Source organism: Eucyclogobius newberryi, unplaced genomic scaffold (assembly GCF_026437365.1).
Source record: "Eucyclogobius newberryi isolate DKJ021-1_F unplaced genomic scaffold, fEucNew1.0.hap1 SCAF_1, whole genome shotgun sequence".
Classification (NCBI taxonomy): domain Eukaryota; kingdom Metazoa; phylum Chordata; class Actinopteri; order Gobiiformes; family Gobiidae; genus Eucyclogobius; species Eucyclogobius newberryi.
Window position 1 is genome coordinate 26,675,645 of NW_027315723.1, and position 26,757 is coordinate 26,702,401.

General features: G+C 41.7%; 1 protein-coding gene across 1 annotated transcript in view; it reads left to right on the forward strand.

The window, feature by feature from the left end:
* Window positions 1-26,757, forward strand: part of sgk1 (serum/glucocorticoid regulated kinase 1) — a 58,011-nt gene that overhangs the window by 18,151 nt on the left and 13,103 nt on the right. The window contains exons 3-4 of the mRNA XM_072441911.1: window positions 22,589-22,789; window positions 24,816-24,879. Coding sequence (XP_072298012.1) covers window positions 22,589-22,789; window positions 24,816-24,879 — 265 coding nt within the window. The remainder of the gene's footprint in view (window positions 1-22,588; window positions 22,790-24,815; window positions 24,880-26,757) is intronic.

The window sequence follows — 26,757 nt, forward strand, 5'->3', positions numbered from 1 at the left end:
ACTCTGTGATTTACATAGCCCTCACCCATCCAATGACTCTGACTCTAAATATAGTGCAAGCTTTATGGAGCTGATGTTACATCGCTATACACCAGCGCACTGCCGTTTTACTACTGCAGAATTCCTCCAAAGCTGATTACACCTCATAAAATAATGAGACGAGGTGCAGGGGTTTGTGCTAATGAGGGTGAAATGCAGGAGATGGAGGACGGGATAAACATTATGGAAGGGAGGGGACAAGGAGAGGGAGGCAGAGAGGTGAGGGAAGCTTAAAGGACACTTTTATTGGACAGAGGAAGAGGAGGAGGAGGAGGAGGAGGAGGAGGAGGAGGAGGAGGAGGAGGTGAGAGCTGCTGCCCTGCTGCACGACCAGAAATCATAAGCTCATAAATCCCCCGCGAGGACGTACTGTTCTGCACACTCCCTCGCTCACACAAACAGGGACCAATCAAACTCACAGTCTTGCTTTCTTACGTCAAACTTGCACCTTCTGAAGAACACTTCAAAGACAAAATGTTACTTATGTTATCAAGTTTTAAAATATCTGATTACATCCTGTGGAAACATTTGGATACTTACAACAGGCAAATAACAAACAAAATATGTTTTTTAAGTGCATGTGACACTTTTGAAAATGTATGGTTGGTGGAATAGTTGTGAAAAATATGTATTGTTGTTTTCACATCGGGAAGAAGTGTTCTAAATGGAACCATCAATACACAAGTTTCCATCCAAAATGTAGTGACAATTTACAAGGAAAGGACACACTTTATTTAAGGTATAAACATTGATTTGATAAAATAACATATATTGTGAATACTTCATAATAACTGCCCCTCAATTGTTCTTGTGCAAAGACGTGTGGACAAAGGTTTATTAATTATTCAGACTTAATTACTACTTATTAATCCAAACCCCTTAATTAAGTTACTGAGCCTGAATCATTCTTAATAAACAAAGTCTTTGTTCGTGATTTATTGAGACTATTAAGGTGCTGTTACCATAAAGTGGTGCCCATATATTTACAATTCTCAAATAAGCATAACTTTTGCCCTTGCTTATAGTACAGTTGCTAGGTAACAGTTAATGAATTACCTCTAAACATACCTAAGTCACATCTGCTGCAACCAGGAGGTAAAACAATGGATTTAAACAATGGGAAAACTAAGGATAATTGTGTACTAATTATTTTAAGTTTTTTATCTTATCTCTTTACGTTCAAATACATTTCGCTGCTAAACCTGCCAAAAACAGATCTACACCAAAGTCTCAAGGCTCAAGACTGTTATAGTTTGCTCAGGGCTCAGCTCCAGGAAAGTGGAGCTGGACCGCGATCATTGGAGTGACACATTCTTATCATTTTAAGCAATATAAGAATTATTATCAAAAACCCTCAGGGGTCCTGAGTGTTCTGGGGCCGCAAATAGGTCTTCCAGTTTTTTAAACAAGTAAATTATTCTTCTACAACTTTACATATGTTACAATGAAACACAAAAACCACACTCCATTGCCAGTCAGATTTGCTAATGCACTTATGTAACCAATGAGCCCGAGTCCAGATCATTTACAAGACGACATTGGGATTCTGTTTAGAAGTTACCAACTTCTTTGTGTCACGTTTTAGATCAGCTAATGTTTCAGACTTTTACCCTGAGAACATCTGACTCTCTGTGTTCCACTATTAAACCAGTGAAGCGAGAGTCCGAGCGGAGGATCGAGGGAGGAACAGGATGTGAAGCAATGATGGAGAGATGGCAGAAGAGAAGGAGAGGAGGGAAGTGAGGCATGAAGATGAGTGATTGTGATCAAGAAAGAGGAAAAGCAAACTCCACCACTGATTCAATCTCTGAAACAGTCTGCCTTAATCCAAAGGAATTCACTTTGATTGCAAAAAGCTTACGTCATGGCGTCAGCGCTGGACTTTCATTCAGTTAATGGTTAGCAGTGTCAGGTAAATCAAAAGCTTCATTATACTGCACCGTCATCTTTAACTACTGTCAGCAGATTTGGACAGAACCATGACAAATCCACTTCCATCCTATAATATATGTTAATATAAGATTGTTTGTAGTTTGAAAAAGCAATTTTGGCTGCAAGAAAGTGCACCACCTGGCCAAAAATATATAGTTGCTAACAAGAAAATGGTCGCTCACACTTCGATTGTGGCATAGTTTAAATAAGCTTCTGCAATGTCACAAAGTTTATTTCCATCCAGCGTTCATGTTTTGACCTTGTTGTGATGATGGGAGAGAGTGACCATTCTTTGGGCACATAATATAAAATGAGAGCTGATCATTGCAGGCACGGGGACCCTCACTTGTTACCCTGATGCCCCCCTCACTCTGGAACAAGACCACATGACCTGCTTCCATTCCATGGCCAGTGTATTTGCTCTTTCTGAGAGAAATAACTGAACATTTATTCAACAATGTAAGTTGAATCGACTGGACAACAGTATTTTAAATTTATGAGGTATTGTTTTATTTTGGGGACAAATAAATTGTTACTTAAGGACACTCAGGAAGCATATTGAAAATCATCAGGCTTGATTGAGAAAGACTCTTGGATGAGAATAGAAACATATTGATTTAGTCCAGATGACGAAAACTGAATCTTTTTTCTACAATAAAGAAGACATGTTGTGTTTTTCCCCAGGTATTTAGTAATAAACTCTAACATACATGTAAAAATGTGATATCGATCTGAAACAGCTTATAAATAAACAGCCGTTTCTGTTAAAAAAAATGTTTCATAAATATTAGACTAATATTAATGAGGCACCGCAAACTGTGTTCAACATGGACATTCCATTTGACTTCAAAACCAATGTATCTAGGACATAAAACACCATCAATGAAAAGGATTGACAGATACTGTGGCATGTACTTTTGACATGGACAGTGACACAAACATATGCCTGACTAACATTCATTGGCTCTAATTCTTTTACTCGCTCTCTGTGTCTTCTTCTGTTTGCTTCTGTTTTGTATTTTATTCAAGTCAAATACATTGAACATTTTCTGAGAACTCAAGCCTCAAATGCAGGACAACATCAAGATTCAACTCTGAGTAAGCTGAGGAACACCTTTATTCCACGTTTAAACACTTGATTTGACACAATACATCTCCTTGACGACTGTTGAATGAGTTGATATTAGACGCTTGAAGTGTATGATTTCTTTAAATGTCTTCACTTTGGCAAAGCGTTGATTTTGGTTCTCAAGAGTATAAAAAGCAGCCCGTCAGTGGCGCTCTGATCTTCGGCCCCTGACGTCATGTTGTCTGTGAGACGCTGGAGTTACAGTTTCTCAGAAGCACGAGGTCACTGGACGACGGCTCTGGAGGTTTATGGCTCCGAGACTCATAAACCAATGGCTTTGTTTGACCCTTGTGGATGATTAAGAGCTGTTAAGTTATTCAATCTGGTGGAAAGGTCGAGGGCCTTTACGTAATGCAATCCACCTGTCGATATGGACATTGAGTCGTGTTGTAAAAAGAGAAAAACAATCATAATAATGTGAGTATACAAGAATTCTTTTTCAAAACGGAGAACCAAAAAGAGAAAAGAAAACCACATTATTGAGAGAAATCACATATTTTCAACATGTTTGACTAAAAACTTAATACAAAATAAAAATGCTTAATCTTGTTATGCTTAAAATAGAGTGACTTATGCTTATGCTTTATATGTTAATGTGACTTATGCTTTAATGTGTTAATGTGACTTATGCTTTAATGTGTTAATGTGACTTATGCTTTAATGTGTTAATGTGACTCATGCTTATGCTTTAATGTGTTAATGTGACTTATGCTTTAATGTGTTAATGTGACTTATGCTTATGCTTTAATGTGTTAATGTGACTTATGCTTTAATGTGTTAATGTGACTTATGCTTTAATGTGTTAATGTGACTTATGCTTTAATGTGTTAATGTGACTCATGCTTATGCTTTAATGTGTTAATGTGACTTATGCTTTAATGTGTTAATGTGACTTATGCTTATGCTTTAATGTGTTAATGTGACTCATGCTTATGCTTTAATGTGTTAATGTGACTTATGCTTTAATGTGTTAATGTGACTTATGCTTATGCTTTAATGTGTTAATGTGACTTATGCTTTAATGTGTTAATGTGACTTATGCTTTAATGTGTTAATGTGACTTATGCTTTAATGTGTTAATGTGACTCATGCTTATGCTTTAATGTGTTAATGTGACTTATGCTTATGCTTTAATGTGTTAATGTGACTTATGCTTTAATGTGTTAATGTGACTTATGCTTTAATGTGTTAATGTGACTCATGCTTATGCTTTAATGTGTTAATGTGACTTATGCTTATGCTTTAATGTGTTAATGTGACTTATGCTTTAATGTGTTAATGTGACTCATGCTTATGCTTTAATGTGTTAATGTGACTTATGCTTTAATGTGTTAATGTGACTTATGCTTATGCTTTAATGTGTTAATGTGACTTATGCTTTAATGTGTTAATGTGACTTATGCTTTAATGTGTTAATGTGACTCATGCTTATGCTTTAATGTGTTAATGTGACTTATGCTTTAATGTGTTAATGTGACTTATGCTTATGCTTTAATGTGTTAATGTGACTTATGCTTTAATGTGTTAATGTGACTTATGCTTTAATGTGTTAATGTGACTCATGCTTTAATGTGTTAATGTGACTCATGCTTATGCTTTAATGTGTTAATGTGACTTATGCTTTAATGTGTTAATGTGACTTATGCTTATGCTTTAATGTGTTAATGTGACTCATGCTTATGCTTTAATGTGTTAATGTGACTTATGCTTATGCTTTAATGAGTTAATGTGACTTATGCTTATGCTTTAATGTGTTAATGTGACTTATGCTTTAATGTGTTAATGTGACTTATGCTTTAATGTGTTAAAACTTATGCTTAATGTGTTGAGTGTTTTTTTTTTTTTAAACTACCTATAGTAGTCTGTCCTTTTCCTCTGTATCTACCTGCGTTGCAACAATGAAATTTCCCCATCTGTGGACAATAAAGGATTATTTTATCTTATCTTAATGTCTTAAACCTGGTAACATGCACATTTTGTCATAAAACCACAATTTCTGGATGTCACTCTACAAGACGTTGCCCCTTTCACGCTGCAAATGTCCCGTAGAATAAAGCCTTCACACGATGGGTCACATGATCCAACATATGTACGCTAGCTGTGTTTCGATCACTTAGAAAAGTTAAATGATGACAAATGAAAGTGGCGTTACACTGATGGATCGCGTGCGTTCACCGTGGACAGAGATTGATCATAGATGCGCCGAAGGAGGTCTCACTCTGCCAACAATATCAAAAACACCAGTCCCTGCTCGACGTCTTTGATCGTACAATAGTTCTAAGTTCAACCTTTGTTTCGGTCTCACCGTGACGCCTACAAACCAGTATTTTGAGTTTACACCGGGACACGCTGTGAGTCCGTTGAGACCAGACCCTTGACCGTAATCGAACTGAATGTCGCGTTGGATGATGAGAAGCTGAATTGTGTCTAATAAATAGCGGCTGGTCTGTCCTCGAACGACTCACAGATTACACGGCTCCTCTAAGACGTCGCTTTAAAGCCGGTGTCGCTGTGAGTTGCATTACTGTAGAAAAGAGCTTTAGACTCAGATTGGGAATAAAAGACAATTGAGAAGATCAACCCGTATAGTCCAATTATATTTTGTAAAAGTGTCCTTTAAGCTCCACTCTGGGAGCAGAGTCCAAATCCTCCTTTAATGGCCTGTCATGCGTGTGTTCTGTATTCTGCAGAGCGCTATCTGGGTTCTTTGAATGGTGCATTATTAAATGAGGTACAATTGAGAATCTTGGTATTCTACAGGCCGTGCTGACTAATGTATCCACACAGTCGTTCAGATGTGTCTGGCCCGTCTCCAGAGACTGATGAGGGAGCAGATGGTCAGGAAACTAAATCTACGTTTTTCTTTTTTTTGTCTGAAGCTGTGAAAATCTAAACAGTTTTATGTGGAAAACTTTCATTAAAATTAAACTGTAATTTGTGTTTTTGTGCAGCTCGAGCTCATTTGTTGCTGGTATGTTTGAATTGATAGTTGGTTTTGGGAAGGTTTTTTTTATAGCGGCCAAATATTTAGGACTATTGCCCTTATTCTAGACCGTACCACGTAATCCGATTGCATTAGTTCACAGGCTGCCGACAAATTCTACACAGACTAAAAAGCTGTTTTCAGGACGCCCAGGGAATCACTGCATTGTTGACTTGTTGGTCACATAAACATTGGACATTTTACACAAATCATTCTACTTCATAGCATATTTTAGCGGCGAGACTTTTCCCTCGTTTTTCATTAGTGGATTTAGTGGTTTCCAACCATGGACTCAAAAGTAAAAGTACTGTACTTAAATCACATTTTTAGGTATCTGTGCTGTACTTTATTTAAGTAGATTTGACCCTAACTCTTTTGAGCTGGACTGAGAAAAGTTCAGTTTGAGACCACCTGAAATGGTGGTCATGGTGACATCCTGCCAAAAGATTCAGAGTTTAGGATCGTTTTTTGTCATCAAGTTATCAATTCAGTGGCTTCCTTTCACCAAAAAGCAGCATTTGATGCTTTAATAGTTCTCAAAACTGGCATTTTAATACTTTGACAAACGTAGATTTAGTAGATAAGTAATTATTTGCCCCTCTATCTGTACTTTTACTGAAGTAACAATCTTGAGTACTTTCTCCACCACTGCTTGATTTATTTTCGATTATCCTTATGGTCTAAGCTTCTTTAAAGGTACATTATGTAACGTTTCTGACGAATGATCAGCCACCTGCTTGTCTCCATGTGACTGCTTTGTCTCACAAGTTCAGCAATGATCTGTCTCCACGGAGATAACCAGACAACACCAGGCCAAGTGGCAGGTGAGATCTGTGGAGAGGCGACCTCACTCTCAGTAAGACAGCAGTCCCTGCTCAGAAAAGTTACATAGTGCACCTTTAACTTTATTGTTTAGACATATTGTTGGTAAGTTAACGAGATCAGTACTTTGTAAAGTAACACAAGTAACATTTTGTATGAATGGTTCTCTACAAATTAATCTTGATTGATTGATTGATTGATCATCATGGACATTGCTGTGGTAATTGTCTAAGTGGAAAAGTGGAATTAACAAGGCTAGAAATGTGAGATATAAAAGTAGTTTTGAAGTTGCAGTCTGGAGCTGTGTCTGTCAGGAATACATCACTCATTCATGATTGCACGTCAGCATGTTTTGTCTGGGCTCATCCGTTGCTAATTCTATATACCTAATGTAGATAAAAAATAATGAACATTTTTACCAGCGTAATTATTTTTTTCTTCACATTAGTTTGGTTGAACATACAAAAAGTCTAATCAACAAAGCCATTTTCAAGAAAAATGCTATAAAAAGCGCACTCCTCATTAGTTTGTATGAGTTCTTTGGGGGAATTTGACCATCATGGAAATGACTGCTGGAAATTATATTTGTTACTATGGCAATGATTTCCCTAGTTTTCTCAGTGACTTTCAGTAAAATAGGACTAATCTGCACTGTTTAGCTCGAAGCAGTGGAAACCGCTAATCTGTCTATAATCTTTTGCTCCAGCGCCAGCAGCTCTGACAGTGCAAGAATGCAACATGGCAAATACAGCGCTCCCAGCTTCTCTCATTAGATTGTGTTCATGTTTTGCAACGCGTCCCCAAAAGCTCTGCGCTGTTCCCACTCTACAACAGCCTTTTCTGCCAGAGGAACGAAAAGGAAATAAGCACCATTCTGCACTGGCAAAGTACGAGGTGTGATGTTTAAATTGCCTCTCTCACACTGCAATAAGCTGCTGATAAATAATAGGGAAGCCGGGTAATACAATATGTGTCTGTTTGAATATAAAAAAGATTATTATTCTTTCAAAAAACGGGGGGGGGAGGTGTTCACGAGAAACACAAGCGCGCATAAACAACGGTGTCTGTTGAAGTTGGCTCAGAAAGTGCAAGGCTGTCTGGTTGCATTTGGGGAATACTTCTACCCCTGTGAATCCATACAAACGATCATTATACTTGTGCTGCTGCAGACCAGGACTCTAACCATGACACTGCAGTACCTGGAGCTCCCGTTCACATTCAGCCCTTCAGTTCAGCGCCGCAGCGAGCCGGAGAAAATCCCTTACGACTGGAAATGTGCCCAGTCCATTTTGCCTCGCACAATGTCCTGACTCGTAGCATTAGCGCAGTCGGTTGTCCAACACGGTGATAAGACGGACAGCCAGAAAGTATTAGTGCGATCGAGGGGGAAATGAAAAGGCCAAGAAACTAAAAATGAATGGCTTGTAGCTTTTTCGACGAGCGACAATGCCACGATGAAGTGATTAGTTTGATTGTTGAGCCGAGATGGGTTCAAATCACTTTTTCGTGTGGATGGAAAGTGCAAGATCTAGGAATGTGATGCTTTTGAAAAACTATTGCAAACATGACAGAACTCGACAGAATGACCAGAAAGATCTAGTTGGATTTGGATATACTAAGGGAATCCTGATTATTGGTATAAATAAGAAAACAACTGACCAGATAAATCACCAAAATCATCACCAAATCATTACGTTATCAAATTAATGCTGCAGTAATAGCTAATGGAGATCCAGAATACATACAGTGATTGATTAAATACATGATTAATTAAGATAAGATAAGATAGATATAGAAGAACTCTTATGAACAAAACAAAAAACTCTTATTAACAAAACTCCTCTCATATCTTAATAGGGAATGGAGGGGGGGAAATAGATAAATAAAATAAAATAAAAAGATGAAGATACAAATAAAATAATATAATAATACAATAATACTAGTACTAATGGTAAGTAAGTAAACAAAATAAAACACTCTTATTTACATCAGTTGTTAATATTAATATTTATGAAAATAATAAAAAATATAGCCGCAAGCGGCAATGATCGGCCCTCGCCACGCCGCCGCCACACCGCCGCCACGCCGCAAGAGGAGGGGGCGCTAACGCGCCCCAATTGTCCTTTTATTACGCCTACTGCTGAATCTGTGACGCTGTCACATCTTCTCCCCTTTGTTTTACCATCAAAAAGCTATTTTATTTTGAATTCTTGGCAAAATGTGCAGCTTTGCCGCACAGACACCGTGACTCTTTGAATGAAAATGTGGATAACTTTTGATGGTCCTGAAGATGAGTCTCACCAAATTTCAGGTTAATAGGGCTGACGCCCTGGGAGGAGTTTGTGAAAGTCTAAAGTGTAAACATGTTCTGGTGATTTCCCCATTGGAATAACATGAAAGGTTTCGGTCATCGTTACGGCAACGCCATAACAATTATGACATGGGTCTCATTGACTTTTTTGATGGGGATGCTAAAATTGAGTTGTGTGTCAAATTTCATATAATTTCGCAAAACTAAACATTTAACCTCCATATAAAATCTGTAGGGGGCGCTGTGGCGCCAAATGAATTTATTTCACTTCAAGTAGGTTTAGGGCAAAGAGTTTAACAACTGATTCTAATTTGACGCAATTCGGACTTTATCTGCGCAAACGGCAGAAATTTTAAATATGGGAGATTTCTGAAATTCTAGCTACAGTTTGCGGCTTCGCCGCACCGAGACCGTGAGAGGTATCAATGTAATTTGGATAACTTTTGATGTCCCACTCCTCAGTAGCATTTTCACCAAATTTCAGCTTTTTAGGGCCAACGCCCTGGGAGGAGTTCGTAAAAGTACGACGTTTGGAAAAACTCCGAAGTCATGTTTAGCCATTTTTGAAGCAATATGGCCGACATTTGGTTGGGCGGACAGCGTTGCCGTAATAATATTTTTTACTTCTCTTGTCACCATCTACCTCTGCGCCAAATTTCATGATTCTACGATCAGATTTTTTTTGGGTCATTTCCCATCTCTCAATGCATTTTTGGTACATTTGGGGGCGCTGACGCGCCAATTTTTTTTATTTTAGAAAAGGGAAATAGCCAGAATGTAGAGAGGCACGATTTTTAGAGGTGTGAACATTTTTGTGACTTTTCGTCAATGTTCACTGGGTGAAAAATAGGGGGGTTGGTCCCGAGAAGAAGAAGAAGAAGAAGAAGAAGAAGAAGAAGAAGAAGAAGAAGAAGAAGAAGAAGAAGAAGAAGAAGAAGAAGAAGAAGAAGAAGAAGAAGAAGAAGAAGAAGAAGAAGAAGAAGAAGAAGAAGAAGAAGAAGAAGAAAGAATAATATTCCGATGCGAAAACAATGTTTCCCATTTTTCAAATATCATAAAATATACATTTTCGGAAAGCGCTCGCGCTTTCCTACCTCATGGTGTGGGTCCCTGGTCACTGACGGGTACTTTCGTTAATTTTGAGTGGGCTCCGCCCACTTTGTGTTTTTGGCCCTCTATACAGTAATAATGTTCAATTTTTGCATTACATGCTTATATGCACGGAACATGCAAGAGATGGGGAACGTATTCGTGAGCTACTTTGCGCAAATGAGTGCTTTATATGGGGATCTCAATGTAAAGTGCTCGTTTAGTGCGCACTTTTGCACGGGCTTCGCCCGTTTACAACGGTAATGTTCCATTTTCCTACTACTAATTAGTATGCACGGGGCGTGCATGAGTGAAGGAGTGCGTTAGTGAGTGTTTGGAAGTGGGCGAGCGCTTCGCGCTCGATTTCGTGCGCACTATGTGCGCACTTTCGCAGCCGTGCTTCGCACGGCCTTACGAGATTAATAGGCCTCTCGCCAGCTTGTGGCGCTCGGGCCTAAATATAGCCGCAAGCGGCAATGATCGGCCCTCGCCACGCCGCCGCCACGCCGCAAGAGGAGGGGGCGCTAACGCGCCCCAATTGTCCTTTTGTTACGCCTACTGCTGAATCTGTGACGCTGTCACATCTTCTCCCCTTTGTTTTACCATCAAAAAGCTATTTTATTTTGAATTCTTTTGAAGTCTCACCAAAATTCAGGTTAATAGGGCAGACGCCCTGGGAGGAGTTTGTGAAAGTCTAAAGTGTAAACATGTTCTGGCGATTTCCCCATTGGAATAACATGGGAGGTTTTGGTCATCGCTACGGCAAAACCATAACAATTATGACATGGGTCTCATTGACTTTTTTGATGGGGATGCCAAAATTGAGTCGTGTGTCAAATTTCATACAATTTCGCAAAACTAAACATTTAACCTCCATATAAAATCTGTAGGGGGCGCTGTGGTGCCAAATTAATTTATTTCACTTCAAGTACGTTTAGCGCAAAGAGTTTAACAACTGATTCTAATTTGACGCAATTTGGACTTTATCTGCACAAACGGCAGAAATGTTAAATTTGGGAGATTTCTGAAATTCTAGCTAAAGTTTGCGGCTTCGCCGCACAGAGACCGTGACAGGTATCAATGTAATTTGGATAACTTTTGATGTCCCACTCCTCAGTAGCATTTTCACCAAATTTCAGCTTTTTAGGGCCAACGCCCTGGGAGGAGTTCGTAAAAGTACGACGTTTGGAAAAACTCCCGAGTCTTGCTTAGCCATTTTTGAACCAATATGGCCGACATTTGGTTGGGCGGACGGCGTTGCCGTAATAATATTTTTTACTTCTCTTGTCACCATCTACCTCTGCGCCAAATTTCATGATTCTACGATCAGATTTTTTTGGGTCATTTCCCATCTCTCAATGCATTTTTGGTACATTTGGGGGCGCTGACGCGCCAATTTTTTTTATTTTAGAAAAGGGAAATAGCCAGAATGTAGAGAGGCACGATTTTTAGAGGTGTGAACATTTTTGTGACTTTTCGTCAATGTTCACTGGGTGAAAAATAGGGGGGTTGGTCCCGAGAAGAAGAAGAAGAAGAAGAAGAAGAAGAAGAAGAAGAAGAAGAAGAAGAAAGAAATATAGCCGCAAGCGGCAATGATCGGCCCTCGCCACGCCGCCGCCACGCCGCCGCCACGCCGCAAGAGGAGCCCCAATTGTCCTTTTATTACGCCTACTGCTGAATCTGTGACGCTGTCACATCTTCTCCCCTTTGTTTTACCATCAAAAAGCTATTTTATTTTGAATTCTTGGCAAAATGTGCGGCTTTGCCGCACAGACACCGTGACTCTTTGAATGAAAATGTGGATAACTTTTGATGGTCTTGAAGATGAGTCTCACCAAATTTCAGGTTAATAGGGCTGACGCCCTGGGAGGAGTTTGTGAAAGTCTAAAGTGTAAACATGAAAGGTTTCGGTCATCGTTACGGCAACGCCATAACAATTATGACATGAGTCATTGACTTTTTTGATGGGGATGCTAAAATTGAGTTGTGTGTCAAATTTCATATAATTTCGCAAAACTAAACATTTAACCTCCATATAAAATCTGTAGGGGGCGCTGTGGCGCCAAATGAATTTATTTCACTTCAAGTAGGTTTAGGGCAAAGAGTTTAACAACTGATTCTAATTTGACGCAATTCGGACTTTATCTGCGCAAACGGCAGAAATTTTAAATATGGGAGATTTCTGAAATTCTAGCTACAGTTTGCGGCTTCGCCGCTCAGAGACCGTGAGAGGTATCAATGTAATTTGGATAACTTTTGATGTCCCACTCCTCAGTAGCATTTTCACCAAATTTCAGCTTTTTAGGGCCAACGCCCTGGGAGGAGTTCGTAAAAGTACGACGTTTGGAAAAACTCCGAAGTCATGTTTAGCCATTTTTGAAGCAATATGGCCGACATTTGGTTGGGCGGACGGCATTGCCGTAATAATATTTTTTACTTCTCTTGTCACCATCTACCTCTGCGCCAAATTTCATGATTCTACGATCAGATTTTTTTTGGGTCATTTCCCATCTCTCAATGCATTTTTGGTACATTTGGTGGCGCTGACGCGCCAATTTTTTTTATTTTAGAAAAGGGAAATAGCCAGAATGTAGAGAGGCACGATTTTTAGAGGTGTGAACATTTTTGTGACTTTTCGTCAATGTTCACTGGGTGAAAAATAGGGGGGTTGGTCCCGAGAAGAAGAAAGAAAGAAAGAAAGAAAGAAAGAATAATATTCCGATGCGAAAACAATGTTTCCCATTTTTCAAATATCATAAACTATACATTTTCGGAAAGCGCTCGCGCTTTCCTACCTCATGGTGTGGGTCCCTGGTCACTGACGGGTACTTTCGATAATTTTGAGTGGGCTCCGCCCACTTTGTGTTTTTGGCCCTCTATACAGTAATAATGTTCAATTTTTGCATTACATGCTTATATGCACGGAACATGCAAGAGATGGGGAACGTATTTGTGAGCTACTTAGCGCAAATGAGTGCTTTATATGGGGATGACGACCGCTTCGCGGTCGTCATCTCAATGTGCTCGTTTAGTGCGCACTTTTGCACGGGCTTCGCCCGTTTACAACGGTAATGTTCCATTTTCCTACTACTAATTAGTATGCACGGGGCGTGCATGAGTGAAGGAGTGCGTTAGTGAGTGTTTGGAAGTGGGCGAGCGCTTTCGCGCTCGATTTCATGCGCACTACGTGCGCACTTTCGCAGCCGTGCTTCGCACGGCCTTACGAGATTAATAGGCCTCTCGCCAGCTTGTGGCGCTCGGGCCTAATAATAATATTTTTAGCAAAAACAATATAGCCGTTTCCACTATAACAACAAATTATACATCGTTTGAAAGCTCTAAGCCTTCCCGATGCCGCCATGGGGTGGAATCATCATTACGAGCGCTTACGCGCTCGTCACTCCCTATTCCGTCGGGATGCCCCGCCCACTCCCCATAGACTTCCATTGATTTGAGCAGATACAAGCATGGCCCATGCCTGCGGCATAGATTCTCGCGTACGGGACGATGCCAGGAGGGTTTTTGGAGGAATGCAGCGCTTCGCGCTGCTGTTGTCAACAATTAGTGAATGGGCTACGCCCATTCACTAATTGTTGACTATTTCTGTCATAGCAGGAGTAAGTATGCATGATCCATGCCTTCGGCATGGGCTAGTTCACTGTACTTGCCAGGGGCGACGGGGTACCAAACATGCGGGCGCAATAGGCCCTCCGCCCTGCTGGGGCTCGGGCCTAAATATTCCGATGCGAAAACAATGTTTCCCATTTTTCAAATATCATAAACTATACATTTTCGGAAAGCGCTCGCGCTTTCCTACCTCATGGTGTGGGTCCCTGGTCACTGACGGGTACTTTCGATAATTTTGAGTGGGCTCCGCCCACTTTGTGTTTTTGGCCCTCTATACAGTAATAATGTTAAATTTTTGCATTACATGCTTATATGCACGGAACATGCAAGAGATGGGGAACGTATTCATGAGCTACTTAGCGCAAATGAGTGCTTTATATGGGGATGACGACCGCGAAGCGGTCGTCATCCCAATGTAAAGTGCTCGTTTAGTGCGAACTTTTGCACGGGCTTCGCCCGTTTACAACGGTAATGTTCCATTTTCCTACAACTAATTAGTATGCAGGGGGCGTGCATGAGTGGAGGAGTGCGTTAGTGAGTGTTTGGAAGTGGGCGAGCGCTTCGCGAAGCACGGCTGCGAAAGTGCGCACGTAGTGCGCACTTTCGCAGCCGTGCTTCGCACGGCCTTACGAGACTAATAGGCCTCTCGCCAGCTTGTGGCGCTCGGGCCTAATAATATTAATAATTCATATAAATGGATTAGTTCCCTATAAATTCCGATTATATATGTCTAAGAGTCTCCATAGGTGTTTGTTTGGAATGTTCCACAGTATGGCATTAAACATAAAGTCTGGCGGTAATGCAACACTCGGATGCCAACCGCCATAAAACAACAACAACAACAACAACAGCAACAACAACATCTTATGAGGGTTTTGTTGTTGTTGTTGTTTTATGGCGGTTGGCATCCAAGTGTTGCATTACCGCCAGACTTTATTCCTCAGACTTTGTCGTAGTCCTCAGACTCTGTCGTAGTCCGTAAAAGTACTCCTTCCATTGCTTTGGTGTTACAAAGCCCATGAGGTCATGATATGTCTTTGTGACTAGAATAGTTGTTGTTGTTTCAGAGACCAACCGTCTGAGGAATAAAGTCTGGCGGTAATGCAACACTCGGATGCCAACCGCCATAAAACAACGACAACAACAACAACAACAACAACCGGCTTTATTCCAGGGAGACTCTTCTTCATCTTCCTCTCCTTCTTTGACGTTCGGTGCTTCCACCGTACAGCTTTATTCTTCAGGCTTCATTCTATAGGCTTTAATATTTCCACTGATGTCGCCGCTTGGTAGCCGTGCGTCTACGAGACTGGGCGAGGACAGGAGACCACCCCCACCCCCATCTCGTCACTCTGATCACTCTGACTCCCCACAAGCAGACCCCCATCACTCCGACTCCCATTTAGCGCCTTTAGCCTGTTTTCTATATCTGCCCAATCAAGCTCCCCTGTTCCAAGGAATCTCCCTGCAGCTTTAGCAATGATCCTGATCCTTTCAGTTCTGCTTTGAGTCTGAGCAGCACAGTTTACAACATTCACCATAAAGAGTACAAAATCCTCTCTATCCACAACCAGGGTATTCTCATTAATTCTGGAACCTGCACACTTGGGACCTCCACTCTTGAAACCTTCACACTTCTTGGGAGCCACGCTGGCCTTTCTCATTTCGCCCTGGCTGGGAGCAGCGCTGGCTCCTCTCTCTGTATTTACTCTAAACTCGTTACTTGAAACTTTCTTGACTGCATCTGCATAGGATATACCTTGAGAGACCTTTATTTTCTGCACCTCAGCAGCTCTTTTGCTAAACCTGCATCCCCCGTAGGCAGAGCTATGTTCTTCCCCACAGTTACAGCACTTCAGTTTTGCTCCCACGTCACACTTCCCATACTCATGATCTCCTGCACATTTACCACACCTTTGCCTCCCTCTACAGACCGCTGCAATATGCCCAAAGCGCTGGCACTTAAAGCAACGCAGGGGCGGCGGAACATATGGCCTGACGCTATAGCACATGTACCCAATGAACACCTTACTAGGCAGGCACCTCCCTTCAAGTGTTACCATTACCGACAAGCTGTCACATCTTACCCCAAACCGGGTCACCTTCAAACGCCTAGCGTCCACCACCGTAACTCCCGTCAAATTCTCCTTAACTTCATCCACAGACGTCGCCGTAGGGACACCTACGATAACTCCTCTGACCGTGTTTCTTTCAGCATTAGACACAAGAATGTCCTTTCCACCCAGACGTTTAGTTCCAATCGCCTTCCGTTGCTGAGCCGCGTCCTTGCACACGACCAGCAGCGAGCCATCTCTAAGGACACTCGCACTCTTGATCACTCCCACAGCTACAGTTAGGCTCTTTGACAATGCCACTGAATTCTACTCCTTAAAGGATGCACTATCCTGTGCAAGCTTTATGATCACCTTACAGTCTCTGCTCTCACCCCGGATATCAATAGCTTCAGCCTCATCCTGCTGCTCATTCCCAGAACCCTCGGACGAGCTAAGGGACTTTTTATGTTTCCGGGCACGTGCAGGCAGAAAAGGCTGCTCCTCCACGCCGTCCAGAACGTCTTCCATCCCCGATCCACTCTCCTCCGCCATCTCCCGTCTCTCCAGACCGGGTGTTGAGCAAGGTCTCCTCACAGTTTTGTACTATAATGGCGGTTGGAATCCAAGTGTTGCATCTCCTCGTAGTTGTTGTTGGTGTCCAGCTGTTGTTGTTGTTGTTGTTGTTGTTGTTGTTGTTGTTTTATGGCGGTTGGCATCCGAGTGTTGCATTACCGCCAGACTTTATTCCTCAGACGTTTCGTAGTCCTCAGACTCTGTCGTAGTCCGTAAAAGTACTCCTCCCATTGCTTTGGCGTTACAAAGCCCATGAGGTCATGATGTGTTTTTGTGACTAGAATAGTTGTTGTGTCAGAGACCAACCGGCTTTATTCCAGGGAGACTCTTCTTCACCTTCCTCGCCCTCTTTGACGTTCGGTGCTTTGGAAGTACAAAGCCCATGAGATCATGGGACGTCTTTGTTGTTTTACAAAGCCCATGAGGTCATGGGACGTCTTTGTCGTTTTATCCTTTAGAAGTCCTTCTTCCATCACTTTGGCGTTTCTAGGCCCATGAAGTCCAAGCGCGTTAGAACATCCTCTTGCTCCTCATCCTCGGCTCAGTCTCCAACACCCCCCACCTCTATTGCACTTTCCGCACCGGTCCCCATATCATAGCGGGTCCCACCCCCATCATTCAGACAAACCAACTCCCTTTGATTGATAAAACCCTCTACCAGCTGCCCATACCTATCGGTACCACTACCGCCCCACAAAGCGCTATGCGCATTAAAATCCCCACACCACACGGCCTTTCCCCGAACATCCTTACCGATACTATGTAAGGACTCTAACGTTAACTCACCACACGGATTATAAAGGTTAACCACAGTAACAGCTTCACCACCCAGCCAGACCCTCACCGCCAGGGCCTCCGGCGCTTTACACACACTGACAACAACGTAATTTAGGTCATCTCGGACAAACACAGCCACACCTCCGCCTCTACCCTGCTCCCTATCATTCCTAACACACACATACCCTTGTATCCCAAAACCCCACCTAGGTCGTAACCAAGTCTCCTGCACGCACATAACGTGAGGCTTGTTCAACAAGGTAGAGACAAAATGCTTAAATTCCTGGCCATTAGCACGAAGACTACGCGCATTTCATTGCAAGACAACCACCGCCATTATGAGCCCCCGGAACCTGACGGCGCATCGGGACCCCCCCAACTCCCACTGCCAGAATGGGGCAGGGCGCCCTCCCGCAGCGCATCCTCTATCTCCGTCCACTCGGGGCCCCCAGCTCCAAAGTACTTCCCTGCAGCCTTAGCGATGATCTTAGTCTTTTCGGATCTCTTCTTGGTTTGCCCAGTACAGTTAATCACTTCCACTATAAAGAGGAAGAAATCTTTCCTCTTCACAACCAGTACATCCTCCGCACCCACAGGGCCTCTGCCCGTGGAAGCCACACTCACAGGCATCCCAGTGGGGACCTCCCCCTGGCCGCGGGCAACGCTGCCCCCTCCCCTGTCGCCTAGGACACCAGCAGCACTGGCAGCCCCCACTGCATCCACCGTCACCTGACTACCAGACACCTTCTTGACCGCATCCGCGTAGGATAGGCCTTGAGAGGCTCTAACTTTTTGCACCTCAGCAGCCCTCTTGCTGAACACGCATCCCCCGTAGGCAGAGCTATGCTCTCCCCCACAGTTACAGCACTTGAGTTTTGCTCCGTCGTCACACTTCCCATACTCGTGGTCTCCTGCACATTTACCACACTTCTGCTTCCCTCTACAGACCGCTGCAATATGCCCAAAGCGCTGGCACTTGAAGCAACGCAGGGGCGGCAGAACATATGGGCGTACGCCATAGCGCATGTACCCAACGCACACCACACGAGGCAGGATCCCACCTTCAAATCTAATCATTATCGACAGGCTGTCACACCTTACCCCATCCCGGGTCATCTTCAACCGCCTAGCATCCACCACCTTAGCTCCAGTCAAATTCTCCTTTATGTCATCCACAGATGTCGTCATAGGGACGCCTACTATAACTCCCCTGACCGTGCCTCTTACAGCATCAGACACAAGAATGTCCTTCCCCCCCAGACACTTAGCTTCAATCGCCTTCCTTTGCTGAGCCACGTCCTTGCACACGACCAGCAGCGAGCCATCCCTAAGGACACTCGCATGCTTGACCACTCCCACAGCTACAGTCAGGCTCCTTGTCAACGCCATCGGATCCCACCCCTTAAAGGACGCATTATCCTGCGCGAGCTTTATGAACACCTTACACTCTGAACTCACATCCCCGACATCTGCAACCCCCCCGCCCTGCTCCTCACTGAGAGAGCCCTCCATAGACGAGCAAGAAGACGCCCCACGCTGCACAGGATCAGTGGCTCCAGGGGAGTCCTCCCCGCTGTTCATATCGTCACCGACCAGGTCACGCTTCCTCTTCTTCTTCCCCGTCATACGGACCGAGGCGTTCCTCTATGTTGCCGTAATATCCAAACTGTTGTCGTTGTTGTTTTTTATGGCAGTTGTTGTGTCAGAGACCAACCGGCTTTATCCCTTGTTCCCTTTTGGGGCCGCGGGTGACTGGCTGGGTTTTGCTCAAATAAAAGAGGTTTTATGACAGTGAGCGTGTCATAAATCCTCAAGCATGCTTTAATGCCATGCTTGAGGAAAAGAACACTCCACCATGCACCTTTAAGCTTACATCACAAAACATCCTCCTGTTCTGTGGTGATTGTTCTTTTGCTGCACAACAAAGACTCCACAGTCGGTATGAAAATCCCGCTCCTCTCTGTGAACTCCATTTGTGAGGCCGATAATCTCCCATGGGACTCTGGTGCAGTTAAACCTTTACCGCGATGGCCATTTGGATCTGAATTCACCCCAAGCTCATTTATTTCAGACCAGCAGTTTCAAATTAGGAGTAAAGGGAGAAGACAAGAACACCGGGCTTCATTTTAATAAGCAAGTTGACTTTCCAACCGAGAACACGTCCGCTTATGCAACGCTGTGTTCCTCCTCCTAACCCTCCTGTTTTGGTTCAGTTTTCGTGTTATGTCTTGTTACAGTGACTAAGCCTGTATTTCATCAACACGACAAGTTCACATACATATTATTATTGCTAAAACTCGTTACAATGCACTGTGGGTTTTGGGTGTTATTGGCAATGTTGTGAGCTAAGTCGATTAAGATTAGCTTGATGTTTTCAACACTTGATACTTTCAGTCTTTTTCCGTTTGTGACCACCGACTTCCCACACTTTCTGTCGTGTTTTGTATGATGTTATTCTTCTGACAGAAAAGTCAAGTTGCTTAAAGTGCACTTGACAGTTTCTCATGTTTTTCTACTTATTACTCAGTTTGGTCCCTGCGGTAAATGATTATCAGAGTCTTACGTCAGTCAAGTTGCGGTTTGAGGAGCACATTTGAAAAATAAAAGTTAAAAAATACAGGAAGTTCAGTTGCAAATCCCTCTGTGATGTCATCAATATGCAACATTACATTAAAAAATGCAGGGACAATTTACACTCAACAGACTTATTATTCTGAAGGTTTAAGCAATAATTTAACTGAATAAAGGTGTAATCAGGTATTAAATTATAACTATTGTGTAATATGAATTTTGGCCCTTTTTTACGTGGTTGCTAGGAAACAATTATGGAATTACCTGTTTCTGTTGCTGCGGTCATGTGGTCCTCGGAAACTCAGGAAGATGTTGCAGAGTTGAAAAATGCACATGAAAACTTGCAAAAGTCAGGAAAAGAACTCAGGAATTTGGGTCAAAAGCTATTTCCCGACATCAACACTTGAAGTCGCCCGAAGTGTTGTTTTTTCAATGAATCATTTGAGCTCTTTGACTAAACGTCACGACATTTATGTGAACGCAGCGTCACATCTGCTGCTCTTGTCCAACCAGGAAGTAAGATGATAAATCACACCAAAATGTGTTTTTTATATTGTATGTCTAACCTATTGTACTGTATGTACTTCAAGCCCTTTATTTTAGCTCACTGCAGGAACTCTGAAGTAAATGATTGTAACTACTCAACAAATGTCTAATTAAAACTAAAGAACCTTCTGCTACATCGTTCTTCAGCACTGCTTTTACTATTACTACCCCCCTTACCACCATAATGTTCTCATCTAACCCTCTCGCACAGTCTCCCATGGGGTAATATTTACTGTGTGCTTCTTCCCAGGACTATTCTTGATGGACTTTAGATGACACCTATTTAGATTTATAGCCCACATATCACTGCCATATTAGTTTGTAGGTTAGGTAATTATTATCTTAAGAATACAAAAGTGCTTCACCGTGACAAGCTAGGGAGAAGTCGATAGATTAAACCCGCATATTACATGTATTTCCTGAGTTATGGCCCCATGGGAGAGTGTTGCGCACATCCCGAACAGGCTCATGAGCCCGAGAATGTCCCTGGACAATATTACATCCTGACTTCTGAGGCTTACACTTGTCTGAGAGCTTATGTAACCTAAATAAAACTGGAATGATGTTCCTTTAGAGGTCGGCGGTCAGAACAAGGACATAAGACAGAAGGAGAGGTTGAGGAAGAAGGTTGTGAAGGTGTATTTTTGTATGCGATCGTGGCCTTCAGAGGAATAAAGTCCAACGCGTAGATGGGCAGGACAGCAAACTGCAATAAAGTGCAAGATAAACATACACATCGGTAAAAAGAGTTCACACTTCGTACATGGATGTTTGAGAAGCAACATAAGCTAAATATATGATCAGTGCATGTACATAAACACCGCTTTCACATACGCTGCCCTTACTCTCAAATATATACTTTTCACAGCCGTCACTTGAGTTATAGAGCAAGCAGAAGCCTAAAATGTCATATATGTTTGACAATTATTGTTCAAAGTCAAATTAAACGGCCAAAAAATCACAACAAAGCAGCAAATATAATACAGTCAAAGGGGTTTGTGAATAAAATAATACAATTGTTAACGTTTTACCCAGATATTATTCTTTAAAAAGCCAGAACATCACATATTCAGTGTTACAATAATAGAAACGTTCATTATCCATTTGTTGCGTTGTACTAATAGCTTTACTTCCACGTGATTGTAAGCAATAGCCAGTGTAATGACCAACTGTTACCCCATTCTACTTAAGACCTGCAGCACTTGTTTTTGCCCATTCTGTCTATCCAGCACTTGGTATAATTATAGCCGGGGGGGAAGCTTTACTTTTGCAGAGTTGCAGAATTAAAAGTACATCTATCACTTACAACACGTTAAGCCAAGCGGCAGTAATACAGTGGGAATAGGAGTATCTAGTCCCGATAAGGGGCGATAAGACTCATTTTGAATGGCTAGAGTGAGTGAACCTGTCCGCTGTGTGCACCAAGGACACCGTTTAAATCTTACATAACAGCCATTCTGGGTCAGTGCCGCAGCCGTCCAGCCAAATCAGCTTCCTCTACAAGTATGTGGCCCCTGACCTTTTCTTCCATTGTTTTTTTCTTCCACTGCTAATTCACCCTCCGTAAGAAAATATCATTATTAAGGGGCACAATGGTGGAGTTGTTCTTTTGAGCTGCAAGATTAATTGTAATCGAATATCACAAATATTAAATGTAAAATTATGCAATTGTTAATCTCCTACAGATGACTTAATATATTTTCTTTTCTTCTGCGATTTTATTATGTATAAAACATGCCTCACGTTCAGGAATTCCTGTTATTATTGTATTTAATGTAGAATTTTCATGTTGTAATGTTCCTGTGTGTTTAAAATGTGAAGAGTGAACTAAATCTTGAATTTAATATCTTGCAGCAATATTTTTACTGGTCTGGCAAATCACAATTATACCAATCACAAGTTCAGCCCTTGTTCTTTATATTAAATGAAGATTAGTTTAAAATCCTTGAACTGGGTTCAGCTTTTAGATTTGCATGAGGGATTACTGCTAAATCCGCCAATGTTCTTACAACACTTGAACATTTAACTCCTTACAAGCCCAAGTCAAACAATTTTCTTTGATTTAGGTGCAATTTAATAAAATAGTATGTCTTGAAGGATAAAATCAGCATAATTGATCATTTGTTTCTCTCCAGGTAAGAAAGTGGAAGATGTTGTCCCGGCACCACAGTGAGAAGCAGATGGAGCCGGACGTTCACCTGGGGGGCAGTCAGGCCTGGGGCGTCCACACTGCGCCTCTCCTGGCCAGTCCTGTGATGCTGGAGTGCTCCATCTGCAGTGGGCCCTACATCAGCTACGCACTGGAGGACACCTGGCAGCCACGGCAACGCACACAGGTGAAGTGATGAACTTACTGCTATTTACAGTATCAGCAAATACTCATCACTGAAGAACACCAGGGTTTCTAGTGTCTGAACAAATATATACTGTTGATAACTGAATTGTGTTGAATGTGACCAAAGTGACAGGCAGTCCATGTTCCTATTATAGATTGGTAATTAAACTTAAGATAAAGATTTGTGTTTATTTATGCACATCCCAATCACAGTGGACAAGCCAAATGGATTGTTTTCAGTGTTTTAGCACAAGAGCTACTTTTTAACACCTGTCCATAGGAAATATACATAAGCTGCAGTGATACGATAGCGATCGAAATGAGTTTCCTCCACATCGGGTTCAGTCAGCTCAGTCACACGGGAGGAGCTCGGAGTAAAGTCGCTGCTCCTCCAAGTGGAGAGGAGCCAGCTGAGGTGGCTCGAGCATCTGTTCTGGAGACTCCTGGATGCCTGTTTCAGGCATGTCCCACCGGCAAGAGGCCCAGTGGAATTACATTTACATATATATATATATATATATATATATATATATATATATACATACACACACATACATACACACATACATACACACATACAAAGCTCTTACTTTGTTTTTTACTGTGTCTTTTTTATGTAGCTCAAAAAATCTTTCATGAAATATTAATGAAAGGAAAAGCACGAATCCCCATCACCATGGAGATGCCCCATCTCTCCAGTGAATCAATAAACAAAGTGGAAAAGGGCTTAGTAAAAGAGACTTTAAGCAAGAAGAGACAAACACAGGCCTAATTCAGAGGGAACAGACAATGAGAAGGGTGCAGCCGCGGCTGAATGAACAGACAGTCCTGACTAATAGCTTTTGTGTATATCCTGATGTAGTTCTAGTTTCAGACCTGACTTGAAATGCATTTCCCTTGCTATTGCTTGAGTTTATTAAGCTAATTCAGATTGTTAAGTGAACCATTTCTGTGATTATGCTACTGGTTCAAAGTTAGTGTTTTAATGCTCACTCTTGTCTCAGCACAACAGAAAACACCCCTGAGAAAGTCGTGAGATGTGCAAGAAGTTTTCAGAGCCCAAGAGCAAACTAGGCTAAGGCTGAGTAACACAGATACACACATTCCTGACAGTGAGACTGACACCCGGCATCAGGAAACAGTCAAATCTGAGGTTTCATGGGAATTTGGCAAAATCCACATGACAGGAAGAAGTTTTAAAGCTGCCAGAATTTGTTTATTTTTAGATGACATGTGGACTGAACAAAATACCAGTGTAAAAGTTTGCAAACACATTTTGAATATGCTAACCTAGATCTGGCTCTTTTGTTTCATTGACATGACAAAAAGGTTCAGTTACAGACCCCGCCCACTGTGTACACTCTCCACTAAAAGTCCAAAAAAAGAAGAAGCTGTATTGTGCGTGAAATCATATTCTATTTTTGCAATGTGCCTGTTTTGTTTATAGCTGGGAGGATTCTTTTGTCAGATTGTTTCCTTATTGGCAGGTCACCAGAGCTATTAGTTACTTACTGTTCAAGTTATAAAGTACGGAACATTTGCTCACAAAATCTGTATCTAATGACAGTTTCCATTGCACAGTCAAGCGGTCTCTGAAGCAAAAGGACACAAAGCAGTGACGTCGCCTATAGCTTATCTAATGCTCGCTCTGTCTCTGTGGATAATTACATATGTCAGTGGAGCAAAGGTTTAGCTCAGGCCAGTGTTGATTAAGATCACTTCCAATCTGCAAAAGAGGCTCACTGCTGCACAGAAATCCTCCTCTCTTTATTAGAAACTTGGCTTTTCTCCACACTTTATATGGTCCTGGACTGATTGAATGCCGTCTCACCCTGGAAACCAAGGCCTCATTAAAACACATCATAGGGAGCAAAGTGAGGAAGTAGGGCATTAACTCGTTCACTCCCAAAACAACGGGGTGCAAATGTGATGGGCTCATACAAAGCAAGTGTGCAAACTTTGTCTTTGCAGCTGGTGATTCTCTTCTATATTTTCACTTATTAATGCACAGTGTATTCTTCCTCCAGGCGATGAACCTGTATTACCACAATGACTCAGAGCCAGACAACTACTGCTGCCCCAGCGACAACAGTAAGTCAATGCCCAATCACATTGTTTTTCTCCTCCTCAACTTTCTCTTTTCCATTCATGTTTTTCTGCTCAAATTCATTCATTGTTGGTGTTCCAAGGAGAATACCATAATAGGGTCAACAACAATATACAAACAATTTACTTCTACATACAAGGCCTTTTGAAAACAATTTGGGCAGAATGGGAACTTATAAACTCACTGTAGAACCACAAAATCATAAGTTTGGAAATAATTATTTTGGATAAATCATTGTGAATAGTTTTGGGCCGTTTTATAGTTTATGAATATTGGACTGAGACATCACCATCTCACTTGACTTCACAATGATGTCTCTGGGCCTCAAAGCTTCTGTCATGGACACAATAAAATACCTTTGGAGCAAACTTTTGGCTGCAGGGAAAAAGGTCCTCACAAAGAAATGGCTGAAACTAACTGAACCAACGATCAAGGACTGGAGCAAAATCAAAATTGATGTTCAAAAATCAAGAAAATTACATTCAGACTAAATTTGAAAATAGACAAATTGAATAGATTTTGGACCAAATTAAATGGTTGTGTCAGACTACATGTTTAGGACTATGTAAACATGTTTTTATGCTCTCCTAGTGTTGTTGTTGTTGTTGTTGTTGTTGTTGTTTTTTGCTGTTGTTGTTGTTGTTGTTTTAATGGCGGCTGGCAGCCAACTGCAAAGGTGCATTTACTGCCATATGTTGTTCAAAAAACGATTTTGGCGTTGGGGCATTTTTATTGGTTTCAAAGGAGAGGACTGCTCGTTTTATTGATTTTTACAATGTTTTTTTATTTTTTTTTATCAAACGCTCTTACCTCTATTTAATCTCAAATGTAACATTTTCTCTGTTCTTCTTTCTGCCCATTTCACCTTACATCACAGCACTCTAATCCCAGCTTTAGGCTCTCTGGATAATAACTGTTGTTGCTCATAAACCAAAATTACTATTTGCACTTTATGGGGGCAGAAAAACAGCATTTACAGGCACAAAACATGGCGCTGGCCTTCTGTTGGCCGTATGCTGTCATGACTGCAGGTTTTATACATGTTCGGTGAGGCAGCCAGTGGGGGAGAGTTCACTGTTGTTTTATAGCAGCTGACTGTAACACAGCACTTACATTTCCATCCTGCATTTTTATTTGTGCCACTGCAGAGTCCAATCCAAAGTCCGTAATCTGTCACGTTCGGGCACAGGGCCAAAGATACAACGATGTACACAACAACCGTCTTTACATGCCACATGCCGCAACACTGCATCCATTTGGTTCTGTGGAGGCTTTGTCTTCTCGCTCTGCCAAGGCTTCAGGTGCACACTGCTCATGGCTCTTTCAAGTGACATATTTGAGGCACTAATTGGCTGAGAGTCTAATTTTAATCTATTTGGAGCCAAATGCTTGCTCAGTTCAGTGCAGAGTATTCAAAATATTTGCTCCAATACACAAATAATAATTCAAATAAAAGTAGTCCTCCATTTCCATATTGTATTTAGAGGCACAATACAGCCACTCTGTACCACTATATATATATATATATATATATATATATATATATATATATATATATATATATATATATATAAGATAAGATAAGATATTCCTTTATTGTCCCACATGGGGAAATTTCATTGGTGCAACGCATGTAGATACAGAGGTAGATACAGAAGAACAGATCACTTATAGGAAGTCTGAAAAACACTTTCAGTAGAAGATCTCCTATAAACAAAAACTCCCATAGACAAATAAATAAATAAATACCATTGCATGTGATCCCGACAGTAATTGCACATGAATATGTGTCACGACAGCACATAGATTGCACATGAATTTCACATGAATTCCAACAGCAATTGCACATACGACAGAATTGC